The sequence below is a fragment of the Mastacembelus armatus genome, chromosome 9 (assembly GCF_900324485.2).
Source record: "Mastacembelus armatus chromosome 9, fMasArm1.2, whole genome shotgun sequence".
NCBI classification, from domain to species: domain Eukaryota; kingdom Metazoa; phylum Chordata; class Actinopteri; order Synbranchiformes; family Mastacembelidae; genus Mastacembelus; species Mastacembelus armatus.
This window is the reverse complement of record NC_046641.1, coordinates 21,248,323-21,270,558: the sequence shown is the minus strand read 5'-3', so window position 1 is coordinate 21,270,558 and position 22,236 is coordinate 21,248,323. Positions and strand designations below refer to the sequence as shown.

The following is a 22,236-nucleotide window of genomic DNA, read 5'->3' as shown; positions in this document are numbered from 1 at the left end:
TAGTTTTATAATCTTAAGCTACATCACACCTGGCGATGTACACAGCGTACACATCCCTGAGTGCTTAGAATATTTGAGATTATTTTGCGTGGTCATTACGTAAAACTGTGACACCGTTGCAGCTGACTCAGTGTTTAGGAAGATATGAGGATTCAGTGAGCAAGAACTGATATATACAGTAACACCACGTGATTAAAAACATGCCTGTTTAACAGTGTTGGTTTATTTAGACTTTACAAGCTCACAAAAAACTTTCAGCTCTGTAGAATTAAGTTCACTTCTTCCTGACATGTTCGAAATATCAACATTGCACTGAAATTATGTCAAAAGTTAGAGTTAAGACTAAGCAAGGTTGTTGTGTTAAAATAACACCACACTGAATTGATTGAAAAAAATGCCCATTTTAAATGAATGGATTGATAATGACATTCCTCTGGTGCTGTATTTCTATTTACACTGTAATACCATGAGCCACCAGGTATTCATTGCACAAAGTGATGTACTTTAAGCTGATACTGTTAATTGCAAACCAGGATGTCATCAAATTTTACCACAGCAAATTCTGCTTTTCATTAATACATGTGATATTTTGATGCTGAGTCACGTCATATTATGATTGAACATGATCACTAAAGAGAAGAGCACATCAATAAAATCTTCATCAAGCCAGTGTTTAAATGAAGTTTAATCTTGTGCCCCAAAATGCCCCTCTGCAACTCAGTGACCCACTCATTTTAAGCTGCTCTGGATGTGTGTCAGCTTAAGGCCTAAAAAGTAAATGTAAAATGAGAACTACTGTAAGACTCCATTAATAGCACCTTAGTTACTCCCAGGAATATCTGCATCTAATGTGTTAAAGTTGGAGCAACAATATGTCTAAAAGAATTTTCTAAAATGTGGCTTAGGTTTGTAAGCACAGACATATTGAGTTGCATTTCTTTAAGTCAGCCTTTCCAGAAGAATAAGCGAAACAATAGCCTGTCAGCTTTAATCAGTTCTTGTAGAAACAGCGTGAATGTATATTTTAGGACTAAAGCTGACATTAGAGATAAGAAATGGTAAATGAGAGTAGAAGCAGTGTGGGCTAATGCCTATGGAAATGTTAAAAACTTAAACGTAATAAAGAACTGAAACCAAATCTAGTTCTCACTTTTTTCATAAAGTCAAAAAAGATCACTATTCAGTGAGATTTCACATCCCTCTAGTAAAATGCCACATGGGCTGGATTTCACTAGAAACAGCATGCAAATATAGAATCAGCAGTTCAGTTTCCATATAGCTCATACAAACCTGTTTCAGGTTCCATTCAGCATCAGCTCCTACCACTCTCCCCCACAGAGGGCTGAGCCTTTGCATGCCACTTTATTTTGCTCTTTTATAACTTCATATGACTGTTATAATGAATAATTAGAACTATATTTTATAACCATTAAATAAAATGGTGTGAAATGGTGAACGTCAGAGAGTAAATAGATAGAGCAGTTCACCAACTACCTTATCAAATCAACAGCTCCCACATAATCTGCAATGATATGTCAATCTGACTTTGTGATGTCACCACTGCTTAAGCCATGTGTTTATGATTACCACTCACAGCTGCATCCCAGATCCAGCTGTTGTCCCCACAACTTAACGTACAATCAGTGAGGTGAAGTAAAAAAAAGATGGTAAACCTACAGAAGTGATTTTTATTATTTTGTCTAAATCGACCTCTTGTTCTCTCTTGTTCAGACTGTGAGTTCATACTCCTATCTGAGTGTGATTGACATGTCCCTTTATCAGAACAAATTCTGCATTTTTCATCAGTATGTGCCTACAGAATCTAATCAGCCAGAACTGAAAGCATCTGTGCGGGTGTGCAGGGTCTTTAACACACATTCATGTGGTGATGGTGGTGAATAGGCAACAAACAGAGAAACAAAACTAAAATATCACTTCTGTTAAAAAAAAAAACCAAAACATGTTGCTTTCTCCTGGTGGTGTCACTTCAAGGCCACACCCTGAATTATGGCCTGTTGCATATTGCATGATTTCCTGTTGGTGCACCTCATCATTCTGGAAACATCTTCACTGTGTTCCCGTTTCATCACCTGAACCTGTTCCTACAGCCACACCTTTCACTTATGTCATCCTTAAGCTCTAGTGCATATACTGTCCTGTATACTCACTAGAGCTTACTACTACTTACTACTTTCCCACTCCTGTTTTGTCAGTGTTGCACCAACTCTTAAAATAAATGCTATATTCTCAATATATTTATACATACATGCCACAAGACAACACAACATGTCTTGACAAGCATAGACGCAATTGTTCTTGTTCTTGTCAGTGTGAATTCTTTCCCTCCACAGTGACTGTCAGCTTTGTCTGCAACCACCTCATGACCATGATCACACCATTGTCTGCGAATGGCTTCACACTGAAAACAATGAAAACAGTCAAAGCAATAGACTTTCTTGAAACTATCGAACCATTATAATAGTTATTTAAAATAACTAACTATAGCAACCAAAATAAAGAGATGTTATACAAACAACTTTCCAGGAGGAGAAAAAACAATTTTCCAGAGGCCCTTATGTGCTATAACAGAACTTACCAAACTCTTTGTAATCCCCAGTATACATAACAGCTCAATGACAGGAAGCTGATGGGTTCAAATAACTAAGGCATTTGCAGTCTGCAATTTTCGCAACACACACACACACACACACACACACACACACACAACACCTGTTACAGGGGTCTCCTCACACCTAATTGGTGAGAAATGGCGTGACGTGTATGAGGTGACTGTGCGGTGACTTGGTGCGTATTTGGATGAAGGTGGGTGGTGCCAGAGGGACTTCTCGTGATAACTGATGTGGCAGATCGGCACAGCATTGTGATACCAAGTCATTCTTTCACATGGCTGAACACACACACTGGGATAACCCCAGTCTGCTGGGAAACCTCATCTGCTGCCAAACTTTTTGTCATGAAGAACAAAGGTGTGAGATATGTCAAATTTTCTCTGAACAGTCTGATCTGGTGCTCACATTCCTTCCTGCAGAAATACGGCCTTCATTATATAATTAGGGATAAAATGTCATATGTGTTTTGGCAGTTTATAAGTCTTTACATAGCTTGTTGCTGTTGGCTGTTTGGTCCAGTTTGGTATTCCTACTCTATGTAACTGAGACAGTGTTGAATTATTATTATTATTATGGGTCCACAATGGAAAGATGGCAGAGAGGTGCGTAGAGAGATAGGAAGCAAGATGCTGTAGACTCAAACCAGGAATGCTGAGGTCTAGATCACCAGAGCATCCAAATACAAAACCAGTGTATGAGTGAAAAACCAGAGTAAAGTCTCCTGAAATGCAAAAATAAAGGATCAGGTGTAGGAGATTCCATAATTCCTATTAGCATGGTTACCCATGATTAAATATAGGTTACTGTGACCTATTGCTTTAAATAGACAATCAACCAAAAACCTGACACAAACCAGTTAAGACTTTTAATAATAATAATAATCATTTTAATAATCACATAGCTACTTTACCACTGCACCTGAAAGATTTCCCTAGAGATGTCAGGCCCCTTTTGTCTTTTTTGTAAACTAAACAGACAGAGGGACTAACGGCAAAAAGAACTGTCCTTTGTCCTTTCTGGCCAATCCAACAGCATTCTTTTAGGCAGTCGCTGACAGGTTGTGTTTAACATGTAATTACTGTGAAATGCCTCTCCTGCTCAATACAGCATTAGGCTGAATTAAGGCTTTCCTTTGTATGCTTTTATCTTACTGTTGATCTGATTGCACGTGAATTGTGCATGAAGCAACATGCAGGAATTCCACACCTGATACTGCAATTTCAATACCCTTCAATTAAGTTTAAATGACACTGAGAAACTTTATATAGGTGCATAAGGGCATAAGCGCACAAATCTGCATGACTTGTTATGTCTTGATGAGTTTAATTATTCGTCTGAATGTTTGGAGCTTTTTTTTTTTTAAAAAAGCTTACTACTTATAAAATATTACATTTCAAAAAAGGTTCAGTCTGGATATAATTAATTTTGGAAACCTGGGTCCAACTTACACCTTTCATTTAATGAAGAAACTTCAGTGTTACCGTACTTCAATTGTCTGTCACTATAAAATGAACCCTTTGGTGATTACATACAGTTCATGTGTTAGATTTCATGGATGTCAGTACTGTAGCTGTACTGTACCAAGGAGTGGTCTTTACTTTAAAGAGCTGAAGACAGTATACACAGCTGAATATTTAGACTTTCTAAAGGCTCACTTTGGATTTTCTATATATGTGCAAGTATGTTTGAGATCCTGTTCACACCTGGTACTAATATGCAATCTGCATTTAGATATCCTATCTGTAAAACATGGTAATGTCAGATGTAAATGCATGTGGAACGAAATGTAATCGGATTAACCAGACCACATCTAGAGGCTTTATTACCAGATAGAAGTGGAAAGAACCATTTAATTAGATGTTGTTTTCCAGCTCATGGATCCAGATATGGATATGGATTACATATTAAGACCTGAAGGTAGACAGTTATAGTGGGCTTAGAGGAATGGCATTCAACTTTGGATGGAAAAGCAGCAAACCTACTATAAAAGTACTGCTTCTGCTTCCCATCTTCATGGTATGTTTGATAGGTAAGTCACTGGGCATGCATACATGTTACACTGCAGGACCATGTTAAGTAGATTCCAGTACATTTCCAGTAGATTCTGTCGTCTGTGCAGCTCAAACTTGGCTTCCATGTATTTTACTGGAAATACTGCAAAAATATTTTGGACAAAATAAGACATTATTTCCACATAAAATAATAATTAGATTTTGGTAAGTGAAGGGGAAATTACAGCACAGACCAAACAAAAATGAAGCCAACTACAAACACAAGTGGGCAACATAAGCAGAGTAGACCAATAGTTAGACTTCACATAGGCCAAGAGTAAGCACACAGCATTTGGATCGAACATCGTCTGATGAAATTGACATTAAGCAGCTTTAGTTGAGATCATGACCACAGGCAAGTGAATCAATCTTTTGTTTGTGTTGTTGGCTGTATCCAACCTGTGTGAAGCACCCCAAGCCAAATGTGTCATTTCAGACTCCATTTACAAGCGTCCTGCTTTCCTGTAGTAATGTCGCATGGGGGATTTTGGACGAGCTCTTGAATGGCTGGCCTCTTAATGCCTTAAAGACAGTGCACTTCAAAGAGGTACCACATAAAACGGGACAGTCTTTCATAGTTGTTTTATTTCCCAGTTTCCAGACCTCCAAGCTATGTCAGTTAATATGAAGGTTTAGGTTTTTTATTTTTTTGTGAGGTAAAGGTCTTTAGAGCTATGGAGAAGTTTTTCCTTGAGTTTATTTGGTTTGTCTCATGAATAATGTAAATAAAGGGACAGCTCTGCCAAATGTTGAATTTACATATATATAGATATATATCTATATCAATTCGCAAACATGATTGTACATGTACAATTCAGGGAGTTCATAAACAGCCACTTTCCCACCAAGTACTCGAGTTGGATTTGGACACAAAGTCCCTTTGTTTGATCAAGTGCCACACACTCAATGCTAGCATGCGAAGAGACCTGCTGCTATGTCATGTTCCAGGGATTAGGGTTTCATGGAGGAAATGTGATGAAGGGTCAGGGTCAAGGGTAGAGGAAGCATGGGGTGTGGGATTCCAGTACAAAAAACAGGAATGTGTACACGCTTACAAACAAATTTTGTTTGAATGCTGATTTTCTGGTCCATAGAAATGTTTTTTGAACAATTACTCTATTTGCCAGTGCAGATTATGCTGAAACGCTGCCTGTCACGTTTGAAAGTGTTAGTGGTGCCACCGAGAAGGAAGTGTGTTAAGCCTGTGTGATGTGATGCATTGTCATTTTTAAACCCAGGTCTTTGTGCCTAAGTTTAAAATATGTATTGATTAATATGGTTCAATGAATCAGGGATTTTCTAGTCAATAATAAAACAGATATATAATTATTCTTCCTGGATCGTGCAGTAATTAAAGGATAAAGAATTCAAGGATCGACATCTGTAAACGTTGCTGACTTGATGTCATTGTAGTCAGTGTCAGTTTTCAGCCACACCAACACACGCAAATGCCCAAACTCACAGAAATCTCTGTGTCAATGAACTGGAGTAACCCTTTTCTTTTAAGGTGAGGCCATACCTCTGAGCCAATCACAACTGGCCCAGGATAAGGCATGATGCCCTGGACCAATCAAACACATTTGTCCCCACCCCACCCTTCCAGTACTTTCATTCTTTCAGAAATACAATTTAATGAGTAACAGCCAACCGCAAGTAGCGGAAATGGTTGCTGTTTGTTGGTGTGTGTAAGTCAGGCTTTCCCCCCCAGAGCTCTTGTCCTCGTCTCTCACACCACTGTGAGAGAGGAGGACAAATAATTCATTCATTCATAAAATATGTAGTTCAAGGGGAAATCCTTCTTCTGCTGCTTTTCTGTTGACTGTCTGGACTGAACTGGATTTTTGCCAGTTTCTGATCACCTTTGTTTCTTTCCTCGTGGAGGAGGTTGTAGTTGGGTTAGGAGCTGTGTGTGAGCACCATATGCACATGTGTAATTCGAGTGTCATTTCCCCTCAGGGGCTACAAAATCTGTACCATACCGGGACAGCACTTCTTCTCTTATTCAACACAGCTCCCATACATCAGCATTATAGGCATTTTGGGAGGTGAAGTCTTTTTGATAACATGAGATTGATAACCAGAGACAGCAACACAAACCTGCTTTAGAAGGAAAGGTTTTCATCCGAAATGAAAATCAGTCGTGGGAATAATTGTGGAAAACGTCAGATTAGAGCAATACAAGTCTTGTCAAGTTCAAACCGCAAATGTGCCTCAAAGATACCATCTGCCAAATATAACATAGCGTCTATCTTTAGGCCTCTGATTTAGATAAGGAAGAACTTCACAGGAAACCTCTTATGGGGAGAAACCTTGGAAAGAGCAACATGCAATAGATTCATTTATTCTTAGTTTACTTTGTTTTTTTTACAAACAAAATAAGTGAGCTGAAAAGTATTGAAACACATGGTAGACGAGAGAGGAAACTAAGTATGAGTTGACTCGTGTGTTATAAAAACATTTATTTAGTGCAACTTTACTTTACCTTACTTTATTCTGTTTTACCTATGCTGCTTATTTAGGACACTTAGTATATGTTATATGTAACTTGCACCATCTCACCAAAACAAATTCCTAATAATGTGAACCCCTCACTTATTTGGCAATAAACCTGTTTCTGATTCTGAAAAAGGCTTAGCACCATATTAGAATAAATCAAACCTTGACCACAGAGACAAACAGCCACATCTTCAGCAATTCAGGCTATTCCACCTGAACAAAAGAAACTATGCTGTTTGATGTATTGATTTCCCACGCTTAGTGCCAAATGCCAAAATCTGTCACCTGGTGTGCCTGCCCTTCCAGGAGGGTGTGCCTCATGCTGAAACTGACGATTCATACCTCAAATAAGCAAGTGAGGTTACAACATAGGCTGAAATGTCTTTGCGCAAGAAGAGCAAATCAGCTTCCCCACTAACAGCAATAGAGAAGATCAGGTACCACAATGAAAGGGTTTTAAACTGCTGCTTGTTGGCGATCATATCTAAAGACAGGGAGTGTTTACATTAAAGTCAAAAATATTTGAATAACCTACAGCACAGTATTATAGTCCAGTACTACGATCCACAAAACATTTACAAGAGCACCTTCAAATGATAATGGAAGAATGGAAACATGACATTTATCTTTATTTCATTCTCAATTTGAGAATGACTGAAACCTTCTCATAAAGCACATTCACACGGATTTGCTTTTTCATCTGCTTCTATTTTTTTGTCTCTACAGTTTATGTTTAACACCTCATGCGTCATGTGTCATTTCTTCCCATCACACTTTGCTTTCGAACGTGCACTGACTTTTCCAGCTCATCTATGTTTATGAATCTTTTTTGAATTCCTGGAAATATTTTCTATAAACACTATGAATTGCTGTTAAAACTCTATTACTGTTCCTTTATTATTTTTGGTTGCTGTATCCAACAGACTAAAGAGCATGTTGAATAGATGCCCTCTATACACTTAAAACTGCCGCTCCCTGTTGTCTTACCCAAAAAAAAATGTGTCTTTAGAACAGGGTCTTAGTATTAAAAGATTAACAGTAAATCCTCATTCCACACCACTGTAAATCTGATGAAAGGTGAAGTTCCCTTTGAGGTGGGGTGTGTTTTCTGCTGCAGTTGGGCTGTGGACACTCCTCTGTGTTTGTACCTCGCCGTGCACTTTATGGCATGTGGCTGGACAGCAGCAGTCCCGTCCATCTGAATGCTGTTCATTTTCTTATAACACTTAGATGTGTTATTTAAACTTAAATGTGTTGGCAAATCTCTGCAGGAACCACAGGATGAATATGCTGAAACAAGAGTTCCAGTAAGTGTTCCTGCCTTCGTCATAAAGCTGATTATTGCATTATGCAGGCAAAATAGGTGCCGTAATCATGCGAGCAGTAAACTAGTCAGGCACACACCCACCATATAAAGAGTTACTGACCTTAAATCACCCACACCCACACCCACCCAAAATACCAAAAAGAAATATTAAAATGGCATCAACAATTTATATTTTATAGAAATTTCTTCATGGCACAATATAAAAAAAACATTGTTTCTATGTAACATAGATATAAACATAACAATGTCCTCCAAGTGCTGCCTTGCTTTTGCATTCCCAGACTGTGAATATACATCGCCAGTCAAAGGTTTGGACACAGGGTCTCATTCAGTTCGATGGGAAAGTGCGTTCACACTTTTTACTGGTAGCGTATAAGCAGCATAGTTCAAGAAATTAAGTCAGACTAATTTGTCTGCAGTAAAAAAAGATCACCATAGATTGGGACTGGAAGGTATTCTTTTATAACATGAGAGAATTACATAAATCCTGTAAATCCCATTCTTAGCCGATTATATTTTTTTCCCCACTTTCTTTCACGCTCAGCGAAAACGGCATTTCTTTGCATTCCTCTCGCCTGTCTGTCTCATTCCCATGAGAAAGTTTCAGCCTTCACCATAAAGGAGCCACAGAAGAAATGACAATGCATTGCCTGGCATCAGAGGCTCTGCCTGTGCGTGGGGGTGTGTGTGCCGGAGCATAGTGATTTTCCCTGTGGGAGAGCTTCAGTTTGTGTGTTTAGGTTTCTCTGAGGGAACAATATGCTTGAAACTTAGATGTGCAATGTGTTGTTCACCCAAGCTGAAAGGCAAAAGTGTTTATAATGTTATGTTTATAATGAAGGATCACACTCAAGGGCAGCGTATAAAGCCAAGGACTTTCTCTTGGCTGCAGCCCACCTCGTCCTTCATCCCTCTCCAAGAACTCTCTGTCTATTAGTTTCAGTGCGATGAATCATACTGTACAAATGGAGATGTTAACATGCTTTCATACTTTGTATGCCTTTGAAGTCTTTGATAGCCGTCAAACAAAAAGTGATGGAAGTTAAAACTCTTCATCTTTCTCACCTCTGAGCACCCGTAGGCTTTGGAAAGTTACAGAATTATTCAGATACAAGTTTGAGAGAATAACAAGCACTTTGACAGAAACATATTCTGGCACCTTTAGGGTTAACTAGGTGATAAATATGTTGGAGTAGACAGATGACTTGTTCATTTCTTTTTTATGGGTGGTTTTCATTTTTCACTACCACCTTTGTGTGAGTGAAAAGAAAATAATAAAATGATAAATAAATGAAGTCAATGAAAATATTTAAATCCTAAGTAACATAAGAAATTAAACAACTTCATTCAGATCATGTGGATTTGTACGGTTTGTACTAACTAACGAAAGTAACAGTAGCATAGTCATTAAGTATGTTTAATTTAGGCTCAAATCATGTAACACATATTTCATCCACCGTTTATGAGCACAACAATAAGCATATATGCAACTCATTGTTTTACAAACAGTGGCATGAAACAACATACTCTTCCTTTTACCTTGGATATGGTGTGACTCACTTTGTTTTCAGAAAAGCTTCCTGAGCTACTGAGAAACCTGAATGGAACAGGTAACTCTGCTTATATTAGGCCTCTGCCTTGTTTTAGGAAGTCTGGCAGTGGTGTGACAGTTTGCAAACTGTCAGAACTGGAAATCAATTGGTTGAACCCCAAAAACCTTTTTCCCAAAAAGCCTTTTGACTTTTCTCTTCATTGTCCACTGTTGATTCAACTCACTGTCAGGTTTTTTCAGAGGAATTTCAATTTACATGTTTTTCATGCTCAGTCATCAAATTATTTGAGTTTACTGTCAAACACACCTCCTGAAATTGGCAGGAAAAGGCCTTCCTTGGGGGAAGTTATGGTACAAATTTAAAAGAAATGAAATAGTTTAATGATGCAGCTGTTAAGCTGAAAATACACATTCTTTTCCTTGCATTGGATGAGAACCTCAATCTCATGTCTGTGTATTAAGATTTGCAATAAAGTAATCTCAGTTTAGCATAAAGGATTAGCACACACCAACAAACCTATCTAAAGTTTAGAAATTAATACCTTGGGCCATACAATGTGTTAATATGACTAATGATAGTTGGGAGCGTGGGTGCTATGCAAACTGCTCATATAATTATGGGATGTGAAAACAGCCTATGAAAACTATCACAACTTTGTTCATCAGGAAAATTAAAATGAGCTGGTTGAAAATTTCAGTAGGACTTTCCACATAATTTCCATTCAATTTCCCTTACAAATGGAAATGACTGAAATTTGTTTCACAACTGTTGTTAAAAGTGTTAAAAACATCTAATACAAATTAAAGTTCAAGGTCAAGGTATTTACAACACTGACTTGTTATTTTTAATTAGAAATGTATCTATTCTTCCATGAAAGTTGAAAATGTATTTCATATGTATTTTGTTTCATGTGTACTAGTTTGGTTGTTGTTGTCTTCTTTGTCATCCTACCTGCTGCCACCAGATGGCCCCAAACTTTCCCACCAGTTTCAGTACAGGATTCAGGATACTACAGAAAGATAATCCAGATAATACAGATAATCCAGATAATACAGAATTTCAGGTCCAGGATTCCTCAAGTTTGCAGGCAGTTATTCTGACTTTCTGCTGTATTTGTATATGTTTATGTTTTCAAAGGTGGACTGAACAGACTCAGTCTTTTCCCATGGAGGTGTTTTTAGAGGTAAAATGACAAAAACACTAAGCCCTGGTTGTTAAAGTTTTCTGTCATCACAGGGTTTGTGACCTCTGTGACCATAGTTAGGCCTCTCAGCTGATGAGTCCTAGGCCATTTAACAACAAGCCTGCCTTTCACTTGTTTTGGGCTTTTGCCTAGCAACTGCTCCTTGATTTGCCTCCATATGATATTTTTGTCTCTAATAACCAATTATTGTTTATTTCTATGTCCAGAAATATCAAAATTATATACAACAATAATACTGGTAAATTTATTCTAGAGACAAAACCAGTTAAAATGTATATAAAGGTAATGGCATTTACGGTTATGTCTCTTTGTGAAGTAAGTAACAACTTACAAGACTATTATAACATATCTGCTAAATGCTATTTATATTCTCAACAGAACCTAAAGCACATCTCAGCCCGACATAACGCACACCATGAAAAACTACAGACTCTAAGACAGATAAAGGTAAACTTTCATTCAGGCAAATGCATCTTTAATTAAAATTTATAATCTGGAGATACACACCAAACAAGATGCCATCGACCACTCCGGAAACTCAGCACATACTGTATGTCCCATCTCCTTAATAGAATTTGTTGACATTATCATTCTGTTCGAGTTTAAATCAACTGGGTCTTTTTCTTGGAAGTGGCAGAAGATGACATAATGACTCAAACAACAGCTGAGACACCAATGCACCTCTCAGCCAGTCACAACATTGTGTAATGACGCACCGATCGCACACACTGCAGACAGTTAGGGGAACAAGGACATGGATGTGACATGTTTTGATGTTTTGACGTGGGCACCAGCAATAGCTCAGGGGAACTGTTGTCACATACCTACACCGACGCGTGTCTACAGAGACCATGTGACCAGCTGTAAATATAGCTGCGTTCATGCATGTTCTGTTGAAACATAAATGTAGACCTAACAGCATGTAATGTCAGGCCGGATATCCATCTTGGCTGACTATTGTAAAAGATTAACAGGAACTTTCAATGTGGATTTTGTAATTTTTCACCTAGAATCAGCACTGTCGTGTTGAATAGTGATCTTTGTTCTGTTTCCCTTTTGACATCAAGACATCACCCACATACAGTGAATAACAGACAAGTGTGCAATTGTATGGAAATAAAGGAAAGCATTTTGGAAACTATGTAGGGAGCTTAAATTTTAAAGTTCACTTCAGCTTGAAAATGTTCATCTAATTCTAGACTAGTTTAACATTTAATATGCAGATGATATGCAGATATGTTGTTCCTGGGATGGCACAGTGTTGGTCCAGCACTTCAGATGCAACTATAAGATAAATTGCTCTGAAATTGACTGTATATGTTTAGATGCCCCAACATTAAAATAAATTTGATGATCACTTCGAATTTGACAACTAATACAATAATTTAAACATGAAATATTTCTACAAGCCTTTAACCCAAAGAGAGCTGGGATAGGCTCCAGCAGATCCCCGTGACCCTGGTTAAGGAACAAGCAGGTATAGATGATGGATGGATGGATGGATATTTCTACAATAATGAGATTCCCATGTGTTATTTTTTGGGCTTTTTGGGTTATTTACCTTATCAGCTAATGTTAGAATGATACGTCAATCAAAGATGATTTTATAGATGTTTACCACTGACATTTATGCATTGTCGTGTGTTAGCAGAACAATGGACTAAAGAGGTGCATTGGTGGAGGCGTCTTGTTTAAGTTACAGGTGATATATGACATGCAGACAGGCTTGTACACCTCTTGAAAGTAACAGCAAAACATTTTTTATGTCTCATTGTGAAGACTGTCAGGTAAACAGTAGAAATGCATTGAGGACCATGCATAAGCACGCCTGCCGTGCTGTGAGTATGGTTCCATTGAAAAGAATGTCACAGTTGTACTTTTTCCGCACTTACTGAACATATGAACACCACCTTCAACGTGTTTTTCCTGTTTGCAGTGGTGGGAACCGACACATGAGAATATCAACTTTGCCTTTCATTTTCTTTAATCAGCAAATCTGCTTGCCAATCTCTCAAAACAAAATTATGTGATTGGCATCTAAGATAGAGAGTGATAAAAAAGCTAAAGAGATGACTCTACATGACTTCTTCTCGACTTAAAAGAAAAACAAACTTCAAGCTTGTCATAATAAAAGTATATAATAATTTGTGGCTCACTCATCCAGTGTAACCATCCACTGCCCTAGGCTTTCATTATCACATCTTCAAGACAAACATGATTCTTAGATCAAATATCCAAATGGATTATTTGTTCAAACGATCATATGTAAGAACTTATTCCCTGAAAACAAAAGTGAGGTGCACCTTTGTCCTTCTTGCCCCTAACATTCCTAGAAAATCTGGAGGATGTCTTACAGGGAAACAAGTGAGTCCATGTGATCTCAGTACTTTCAACTCTATCCAGACCCTGCCTGGCATGTCACAACTCCTCAGCCAGTATTACATGGGATACAGTATGCACAGTGGGTGTTGAGACGTCAGAGGCCGACTGTGCTTCAAGTGTTTCCACTGTGACCACTGTCATGTCATTAAATGTTTCAGGAAAGTCCTTCAAGTGGTTCTGCACTCTGAGATCAGTGCATGCATGGACCACTGAGATCATATGAGGTGACCTTGCCCACCCCCTCTCTACTGTTGAGCCATCGGGTAGCATTTAGTGGGGTGATTGAGCCAACATCCCAACATGTGGCAATGTGTGTCCTGCCCTCTTTAATCTGTGAGGCACGTGGCAGCAGGGTTAACCAGCAACACAGAACCGCTTGTGGCATGTTGTGCCAAGTGATCTGGAAGCAATGACAGAGACAGTGCACGAAAGACCTTGAAACAAAACCTTTAGTTTTGTAACATAATTCAGGTTTATTTTCCTCCTACTAAAGGCATGAACAAATGACCTTACAGTTGGACTGCAAATGTCAGAGACATCGTGCTCTACTCTATACAAATGTTATGTTAATTGTATGGATACAGATCCTCTTATCAAAAAATCACACTGTATGATTCTCTTAAATTGCATGTATTTTTAAGAAAAAAAACTGGAGGTGTTTCTGGCAAAATCTGTTTTTTGAAAGTTTCAGTTTTTGTGTTGTAACTGGAGTTCCCCTTAAAACCTTGTGGTTATGTTGGTTAGGGGCACAACAGTGCCATTTTCTCAGCGATGCAGACTTGTGGGGTTACTGTAGGTTGTCTCACTTGGTTGAAAATAGGTCAGTTTTACAATGTAAGTCACAGTGTTGAAGATAATTACAACCAGAAAACGTTAAAAATATGAGAGGGATTAAAGGATTATAAAGAGAATAATCTAGAGGCGTGAAACATCTTAGCTGACATAGTTCACTCTGCAAACACTAAGAAATGACAACCACCTGCTGTTAAGTGGAGCATATTTGAAGGTGTTCCTCATTTTGCTCCCCTTCCTGGCATTTTCAGTGACGTACGAGTGAAGATGGCATGACAAGATGTGTCTGAGTTTCTGGGATCCAGTTTTTCTGGCATGAAGTTCAAGAAGCATATGAGTGAGCAAAAAAGTTGTTCCAAGAAATACAGGTGTTTTGTTAAAATGAGTTTTTGTAACATGCCTGACATAGTATTACTCACTCAAATAGTTTGTTGCAGAGGTTTTACTTCCTGACAAAAGATTGGAATACCAGGGAACATGTATTAACATGTGATTGCAAACACTTTACAAAGAAAAAGATAGAATCCAATTCAAATGTTAGAGTACAGCATTGTACATTTCTAGTTCAGCACAAACAATTGGGCATTTACTAGTTTTTTAAATTTTGAGAATAACATTTTTGTTTTCCTGTTACAAACACTTACTCCAACATGAGTTGGTAAACCAGTGAAGTTGATGCTCAGACAGAGCATTTTACGCAATTTTTTGTGAAAACCTCAGAATTACCAGGGGAAAAAAAAAAATGGTTTCATGACGCAAAACAATGCATTGGAAATCACTCAAGTGAGTCATCTTTGGGAACTACAACTCCCCAGAGAGACAAATCACAAAAAGGCAAAGTGTTTCTACAAATAACGTGAATTTAATTTTTCAAAAAAATATTTACATTATGTACATACACACCCCAAAAAAAAGCCACATACAGTAACATTATGCACAAAACCTCAGGAAGAAGATCATGTGCAATATATCAAATACTCCCTACAGTGTATTAGAAAATCTCTCAGCAGAAAGGCACAACAATTGCACACCAACAAACGGCACACATTCACACTGGACACTCAGCATTTAGGTGAAACTCATTCAACATGCTTCATTATGGGATGTGATCTGATAAATAACATTGGTCTTGCAGTGCTTCCATGTTTTCATAAATAAGGATATTTAAAATGTACAGTACAGTGAGTACAATTGATGTATTTCCACACTGGCACAGATTGTACTTCAGTATTCCTCAAGCAAGCTGAACATATTTACGACTGTCTCTGCTTCCAGCCTGTGTGATGTTTTATAGCCTTCTTGTACGCTGGACAGACCAGAGTCTATTTTCAAAAACCCATGGAAACCTTCCAGAGTCTGAGACCTAAACCCCTCCCAGTCATGCATTAAATCCATCCTCCTCCTTCAAAAAGTGCTCAAAGAGAAGGCAGTGTTTGTGCTGATCCATTTTGGGTCTCCTATGGTGATGACACACTGGTTGCTCAAAGTGCTGAGCTGTTACACGACCAGCCTGTTGATAAAGAGGAGCAGAATAATTATACACCACAAACTATAGGACGGTAGCTTACAGTTAAGATCCAATTATTCTGACAAGCTAAACATTTTTTCATACCGTTTTCTTGGCTTCACTTCCCATCCATCACGACACTTCACAAATGTTATTGACTCTCCTGGTGAAATTTCAGTTTTTGAAGGGTCTTGGGCACAGAAAGTCAACCTGCAACAACATAACAGCACCCTAAGTGTTTGACCAGAGGAATAAAATCATAGTTAGCAAGGACTCAACCTCATTGTTCAACTTACTTCTGCTGAGTTTCTCCAGCCTTCACACGAATACGACGAACTTCAAGAACAGGTTTGGGTGGCTTTGTGTTCCAGGCCCAGAATGACTTCTTGATGTTCTTCCACACAGAGCTCCAAGAGTCTGAGTCTCCTTCCCAGCTCAGTTGTATCTTCAGCAGATCACCAATATCATCCTCAGTAAACACCAGGAAGGTGTTTGTTAGGTTCAGACCAACAGTGTCATCATGGCTGGACAAAGGAGAAACCAGGTTAAGACAAACTCCCAGAAAACTGAAGACAGATGTTTTCATTCTTCCATTTTAGCATCAATTAAAACTATACAGCCAACACTAAAAATGACTTTACATTAGAATCAATATGAACCTTCTTAATTATGAGCTCGTGCACCACAAATGTATGTGAATGGCCCTATGACAAACCAGTTGTACAACAGGATGTAGGTAACAGTTTGCACAGAAGCCAAGCCATTCACATGCTGCAGTGTCATAGGAAAAAAAAAAGTTTTGTAGGATAAATTCTCTACTTACACATCAACATATATGTTTGTTGTATCATCATGTGCACCATACAACTTGACATAGAAGGTGGGATCAGCATTGTCTGCCTGTTTCTTGTTGAACACATGCATCTTCATCTGGTAGTGGTATCCTTTAAAGAAAACATAAACCATGTGTGACCCACTGGGACATGTTCAGTAGTAGTTTACAGCAGCAACAGTAAAGTCATAAAAGGTGGGAAATATGGAGGTAAGATAGGAAACTGGACTGAGATATGATAGAGTTGCTTATCAGTTTTATAGTTGTAAAGAGTAGTTTAAAAAAAGACTTTCAGGTCATGTCCTTGTTGCAACTTACCTCCGAAGGGAGTGTCAGCACGTGTCTTCAGATACATTTTACTGTTGCGCTTCTTGCGCATCTTTCTGGCATTGTAGCCGATGTTGTTGCAGCGATTTTTGCGGCAGCTGAGACAGATGCCTTTCTTGAAACGGTCTGGGCCAGTGCACTGGAAAGCAAAGCTCATATGGTCCTTGTTCATCAGTGAGTCCACAAACAAGTGCACAGCACGCTCATGTTCACACTTCATCACCTCCATGAAATCTGGAGGAAGAAAAAGACAACGACAGAAAAATAAAACACTGTACACTACAAAATTTAAGAGTTGAAAACATTGAAAGAAAACATTCTTGAGTTCAAATGCAGTCTTTTCATTAGCACTTACTTGTAGCCACTGCTAGCACATCACCAAGTGCACAGCCAGGCTGCACATCACCACCATTTGGGTAGATATCAACATCCCCAATTGGCTGCTGGATCCCAATGCTCACACCCAAGGCCTCTCGAGTGTATGTGTGCAGGACATCTACAAAGTCTGCATCATCTGGGGAGAGGCGCTTGTGTTCCTCGACACCCTCAAACATTGGTCCGGCTGGATCTAGACCTAGTTTAAAAAAAAAAAAAAAAAAATACCAGAGGTCAGGAAAATGTGCCAGCACCGTTTTTGATGAATTGTTACTGCCAACTCATGTTCCACTTCACTTACCAGTGATTCTGCCAATTGTTCCTCGTACATACGTTCCTGCGTAGCCAGCTACGTGAGCACCTAAACTGTAGCCAATCAGATGCACGTTCTCCAGAGGCAGCTGCTTCTCATCCTGTTGGAGAAAAATGACCCTCACATAAGCAGCTGCCATCATGAATGAAATGACATGAATGAAAAACCCACAAGACAAATTCAGCCAGTGACCAATTGTGCCTGCAGCTTAGCCAAGCTCAGTTAACCCAGATAGACCCTACAGTCCCTTCCATGACCATCTGTCTCGGTTTGTATCCATGGGAAAGGCTTTCTCTGTGTTTACAAATATGTGGCAGGATGCCAGAATCCTTCCTCACTGGTCCAAGTTTGTGACAGGCCTGCTGAATAGTGCTAAATAGACACTGATGCTAATTGGTTTGACTAATAAGCGTTGTTTTAATGGTACTTAGAGGAGCAAATTAAAACATACACATCAGGAAGAGCTGATGCTACTGCCTCAGGGTAACTTCAGCATTAAGATGACAAAATGGATATTCATTTTCCATTTGCGAGTGTTAACGTGTAGAAGTATTTGAGCATAAATAACTACATACCTGGAGCCAGTTAAGCATGGTGGCAATATCAAAGCCAACATTTCGAGTGTGGTTGACTGCATCAGGGTACAGCTGCTGAGCCATTGATATCCAATCGACAACCACAACATTGGCTTCCTGTTCACGCTGCATCACAGCAGACACCAGCTTCTGCATCCAGCTTTCAAACATCCCACTCATCTAAAGGGCAGAAAACAGAACAGGAGTAAGTCACTCTGCACCCAGTTGTCTCAGTTAAATGAGAAATTCCTAAAAATCAAAGCACTCCAGCTGAACAAATAGTTACACCCATTCAAACTTAAGCTTCCTTTACTTTGTGTGGTGATGTTGCATGTTGCCAGGTGTGACTGAAGAGCAGTTGATGCGTTACAGCTACGTAAAGATGTTAACATTTTAAAATCATGTGTACCGTCCAGCCATGGATGATAAAGATGGTCTTTGCTGTAGCATTGAAGCCACACTCCTCCAGACACTCCATCTTGCCAGCCTGAAGGTAGCAACCTTCCTGGTCCAGGTCTAAATTTTTTCTCATGTTGTACTTGATGATGCCATTGAGAACCTTACTGTCTGTGGACAATGTGTCCAATCCACTGTCTTCACCTGAGGAAAAAATAACAGGATACAAAGAGAAACATGATTAATCTACAATCTAAAAGGTGGGACAAAGACAGAAACCTCACTAAAATGTATTTCATTTCAAACATGTCGTCCTGAAACCACTCGTCCAATCATCCTCACGGAGACAGGGAGCGCCAGGCCCAATCCACATGCGTTTGCAGCAAACATTTGCTATAATAAAGACGGATGAGTGTAAGACGCAGGCGCAGAGCCTAAGCGTCGCACCACCCTTTTATTTCCCCGCTTTCACACATCTGCTGCCAGGTCTCATCACATTATTCTCAATGTAACACGAGGATCACAGGGCTGCCGCCGAAATTGTACAATTAAAGTATCTGATTTAGGGTGCAGTCAGGACGCTCACGGTATTTCCATAATATCTTAACACGTTAATGAACCGACCACAATGAAACATGGGTGACGCTTTTATTTGGGCTGCCTTTTTGGTTCCTGACCAGATTAAAACCAAACCCAGTTGAAGGCAGACCCATTTCATTCTGCCGTGTAGAGCAGAAACATCAGATCTGAACTGAAATGAATCCAACACCCTTTGGTGAAGTGACTTCAGCTGGATGAAATAGCTGCTGAGCGGCCCGGGGTAAAACGCGGAACCAGTGGGACGTATTTCCAGATAGTTGGCATAGCGTGTCCTCTTCAGGACAGGGCTCCTGCTGCTCTCCTGAAAAGGACACGTCGCAGACTTGGCTTTTGAGTCCATTCCCGTTTTTCTGGCCCACTCGGCCCCGTAACACTTGTTCTTATTCTGCCTAATGGCCTAAAAGGCAAATGAATGAAGTGCGGACGTGGGGAAATTTGACTTTGACGCTTGTCAGGCTGTTTTCATTCACAGGTTTTAACAAGTGCATATTAAACCTACTTTAGATGCGGCATGTTAGAATTTGACAGCAGTGACTGAACAATAGACACTAGGCCATCACTTACCTTTAAGAACGGAGTTTTCCCCACGAACAGAAGAGAAAAGCGCAGCGGCACAGTGCAGGAAAATCCACAGCAGACGGGCTTTCTGATTCATCGCTCAGTCATAGACGGATGAAAGGCCTTAAAATCTTCCTGGGAGTGCAGAGGGTCTTTCTGTTTTACTGGTGGGTGACAGGTTAGTGAGTTTAGATCCAGTGGAGATCCAAGGAGAAACAGAGCCGCGGGTCCGCGCTGGTGCTCAGGAACTGTGTAAACTCGCGTAAATGTGTCATTAGAGTTTTAAATAGTTTTTCCTTTGAGTCATCTGATCATCGGCTGATCTATCGTGGATCTCATTGGTCAAGCCCCTGTTTGTTTACGTTGAGAGGCGTGGCAAAGCTGAATGAAGTCGTAGTAGGCTTCTCACATGCGCGTTTAACCCTTGTGGAGTAGGTCGGCTGTAAAGACGGAGGCAACCTGCCTTTAAACGTGGCTCACTGTGAAGGTCGTTTAGATAAGGGCTTCAAACAATGTGTAGAAATAGTCAATAAACAGTCAGTGAGATAAGAGGCGCACGGACAGGAGACTTGATCTAACCTTACAGTATGAACAATAAAATCTCCCTCTGCTCATTATCATACGTGGGAAATCCTCAACCTCCCCCCCCTCCCTCCGTGCGTCCATGGAAGTGTTTAAAAGGCTTCGATCCAGTGTGGGGGGATGGCGACGCTGCAAAGCCATCAGTTTAGCTTGCCAACCAATTTCTATTGATGAGCCAAAGAATGGGTGCACTCACGCAAGAGTCTGGGCTACGAACACAGTTTTGTGCAGCACCAGACAGAAGGAAATCCACCACAGTCCCTAGCACCTTGAGTCTAAATAGCTTTTCTGTAAACCAGGTCAGTGTGTTGTCTGTGTCACTGCCATGAATAAATGTAATTATTCAGTGCATTCTTTTTACTATCTATCTATCTATCTATCTATCTATCTATCTATCTATCTATCTATCTATCTATCTATCTATCTATCTGTCTGTCTATCTGTCTATCTATCTATCTATCTGTCTATCTGTCTATCTGTCTGTCTGTCTGTCTCTGTCTATCTATCTATCTATCTATCTATCTATCTATCTATCTATCTATCTATCTATCTGTCTATCTGTCTATCTATCTATCTATCTATCTATCTATCTATCTGTCTGTCTGTCTGTCTGTCTCTGTCTATCTATCTATCTATCTATCTATCTATCTATCTATCTATCTATCTATCTATCTATCTATCTATCTATCTATCTATCTATCTGTCTATCTATCTATCTATCTATCTATCTATCTATCTATCTATCTGTCTGTCTGTCTGTCTGTCTGTCTCTGTCTATCTATCTATCTATCTATCTATCTATCTATCTATCTATCTATCTATCTATCTATCTATCTATCTATCTGTCTATCTATCTATCTATCTGTCTGTCTGTCTGTCTGTCTGTCTGTCTGTCTCTGTCTATCTATCTATCTATCTATCTATCTATCTATCTATCTATCTATCTATCTGTCTGTCTGTCTGTCTATCTATCTATCTATCTATCTATCTATCTATCTATCTATCTATCTATCTGTCTATCTATCTATCTATCTATCTATCTATCTATCTATCTATCTATCTATCTATCTATCTATCTATCTATCTATCTATCTTCTTCATAAGAGGAGAGCTTGAGTGTAATACAGAAGCATCCAAAATAACCTTTTCTCTTTTTAGCACACAACCAAACAGCATCTATTATGAAGTAATAATAATCAGAAGGTGTGCCACGCTGCATCTTCAGAGGGCACTAGAGTTCAAGTGATGAGCTGATGCAGTGAAGTGTCAAATGTAAAATCCACCCTGGTCATTAGCATCAAAAGAAATGATTCCTACATGGACATCAGTGGTCTCTGGCTGACGCTTCATGCAGTGACTATGCTTTGACTTGATCTAACCTTATAAAACACTGGAAGCTCATCAAGGACATGATGACACTGTGAGGTAGCAGTTCTTGTTGTAATTCACATGGGGCTTGAGAATAAACTTATTACCTTAAAGTGCTGCCTACCACTGGCATTTAAACCTACAGTAGCAAATTGTTATGTTTAAGAAAGTTAAATTCACACAGTTGGTCTGGGGAAGTGATGCAAAGCAGCCATATAAGAGGTAAGGTAATAATCAATGAAGTGTAGAGATAGGCAACCTGACTGAAATAAATGTTTTATCCTTTGCAGACTGGACGTCTTCATGCAGGTAATATCTCTGGGGGAAAGAGGGTCATGGGTTGGTTCATCACATCTATGCATTTCAGA

The 22,236-nt window shown here is 39.2% G+C and overlaps 1 protein-coding gene across 1 annotated transcript; it reads right to left on the bottom strand.

Moving 5' to 3' along the window:
* Positions 1-15,286: 15,286 nt before the first annotated feature.
* lipg (lipase, endothelial) lies at positions 15,287-20,260 on the bottom strand. The gene is made up of 10 exons (XM_026322170.2): positions 19,925-20,260; positions 18,774-18,964; positions 18,365-18,544; positions 17,778-17,889; positions 17,457-17,675; positions 17,093-17,335; positions 16,766-16,886; positions 16,239-16,466; positions 16,048-16,152; positions 15,287-15,945 (listed from the first exon to the last, which is right to left on the bottom strand). The coding sequence occupies exons 1-10, from the start codon at positions 20,013-20,015 to the stop codon at positions 15,933-15,935; spliced, it is 1,503 nt and encodes a 500-aa protein (XP_026177955.1). The 5' UTR covers positions 20,016-20,260; the 3' UTR covers positions 15,287-15,932.
* Between the last annotated feature and the right edge of the window lie 1,976 nt (positions 20,261-22,236).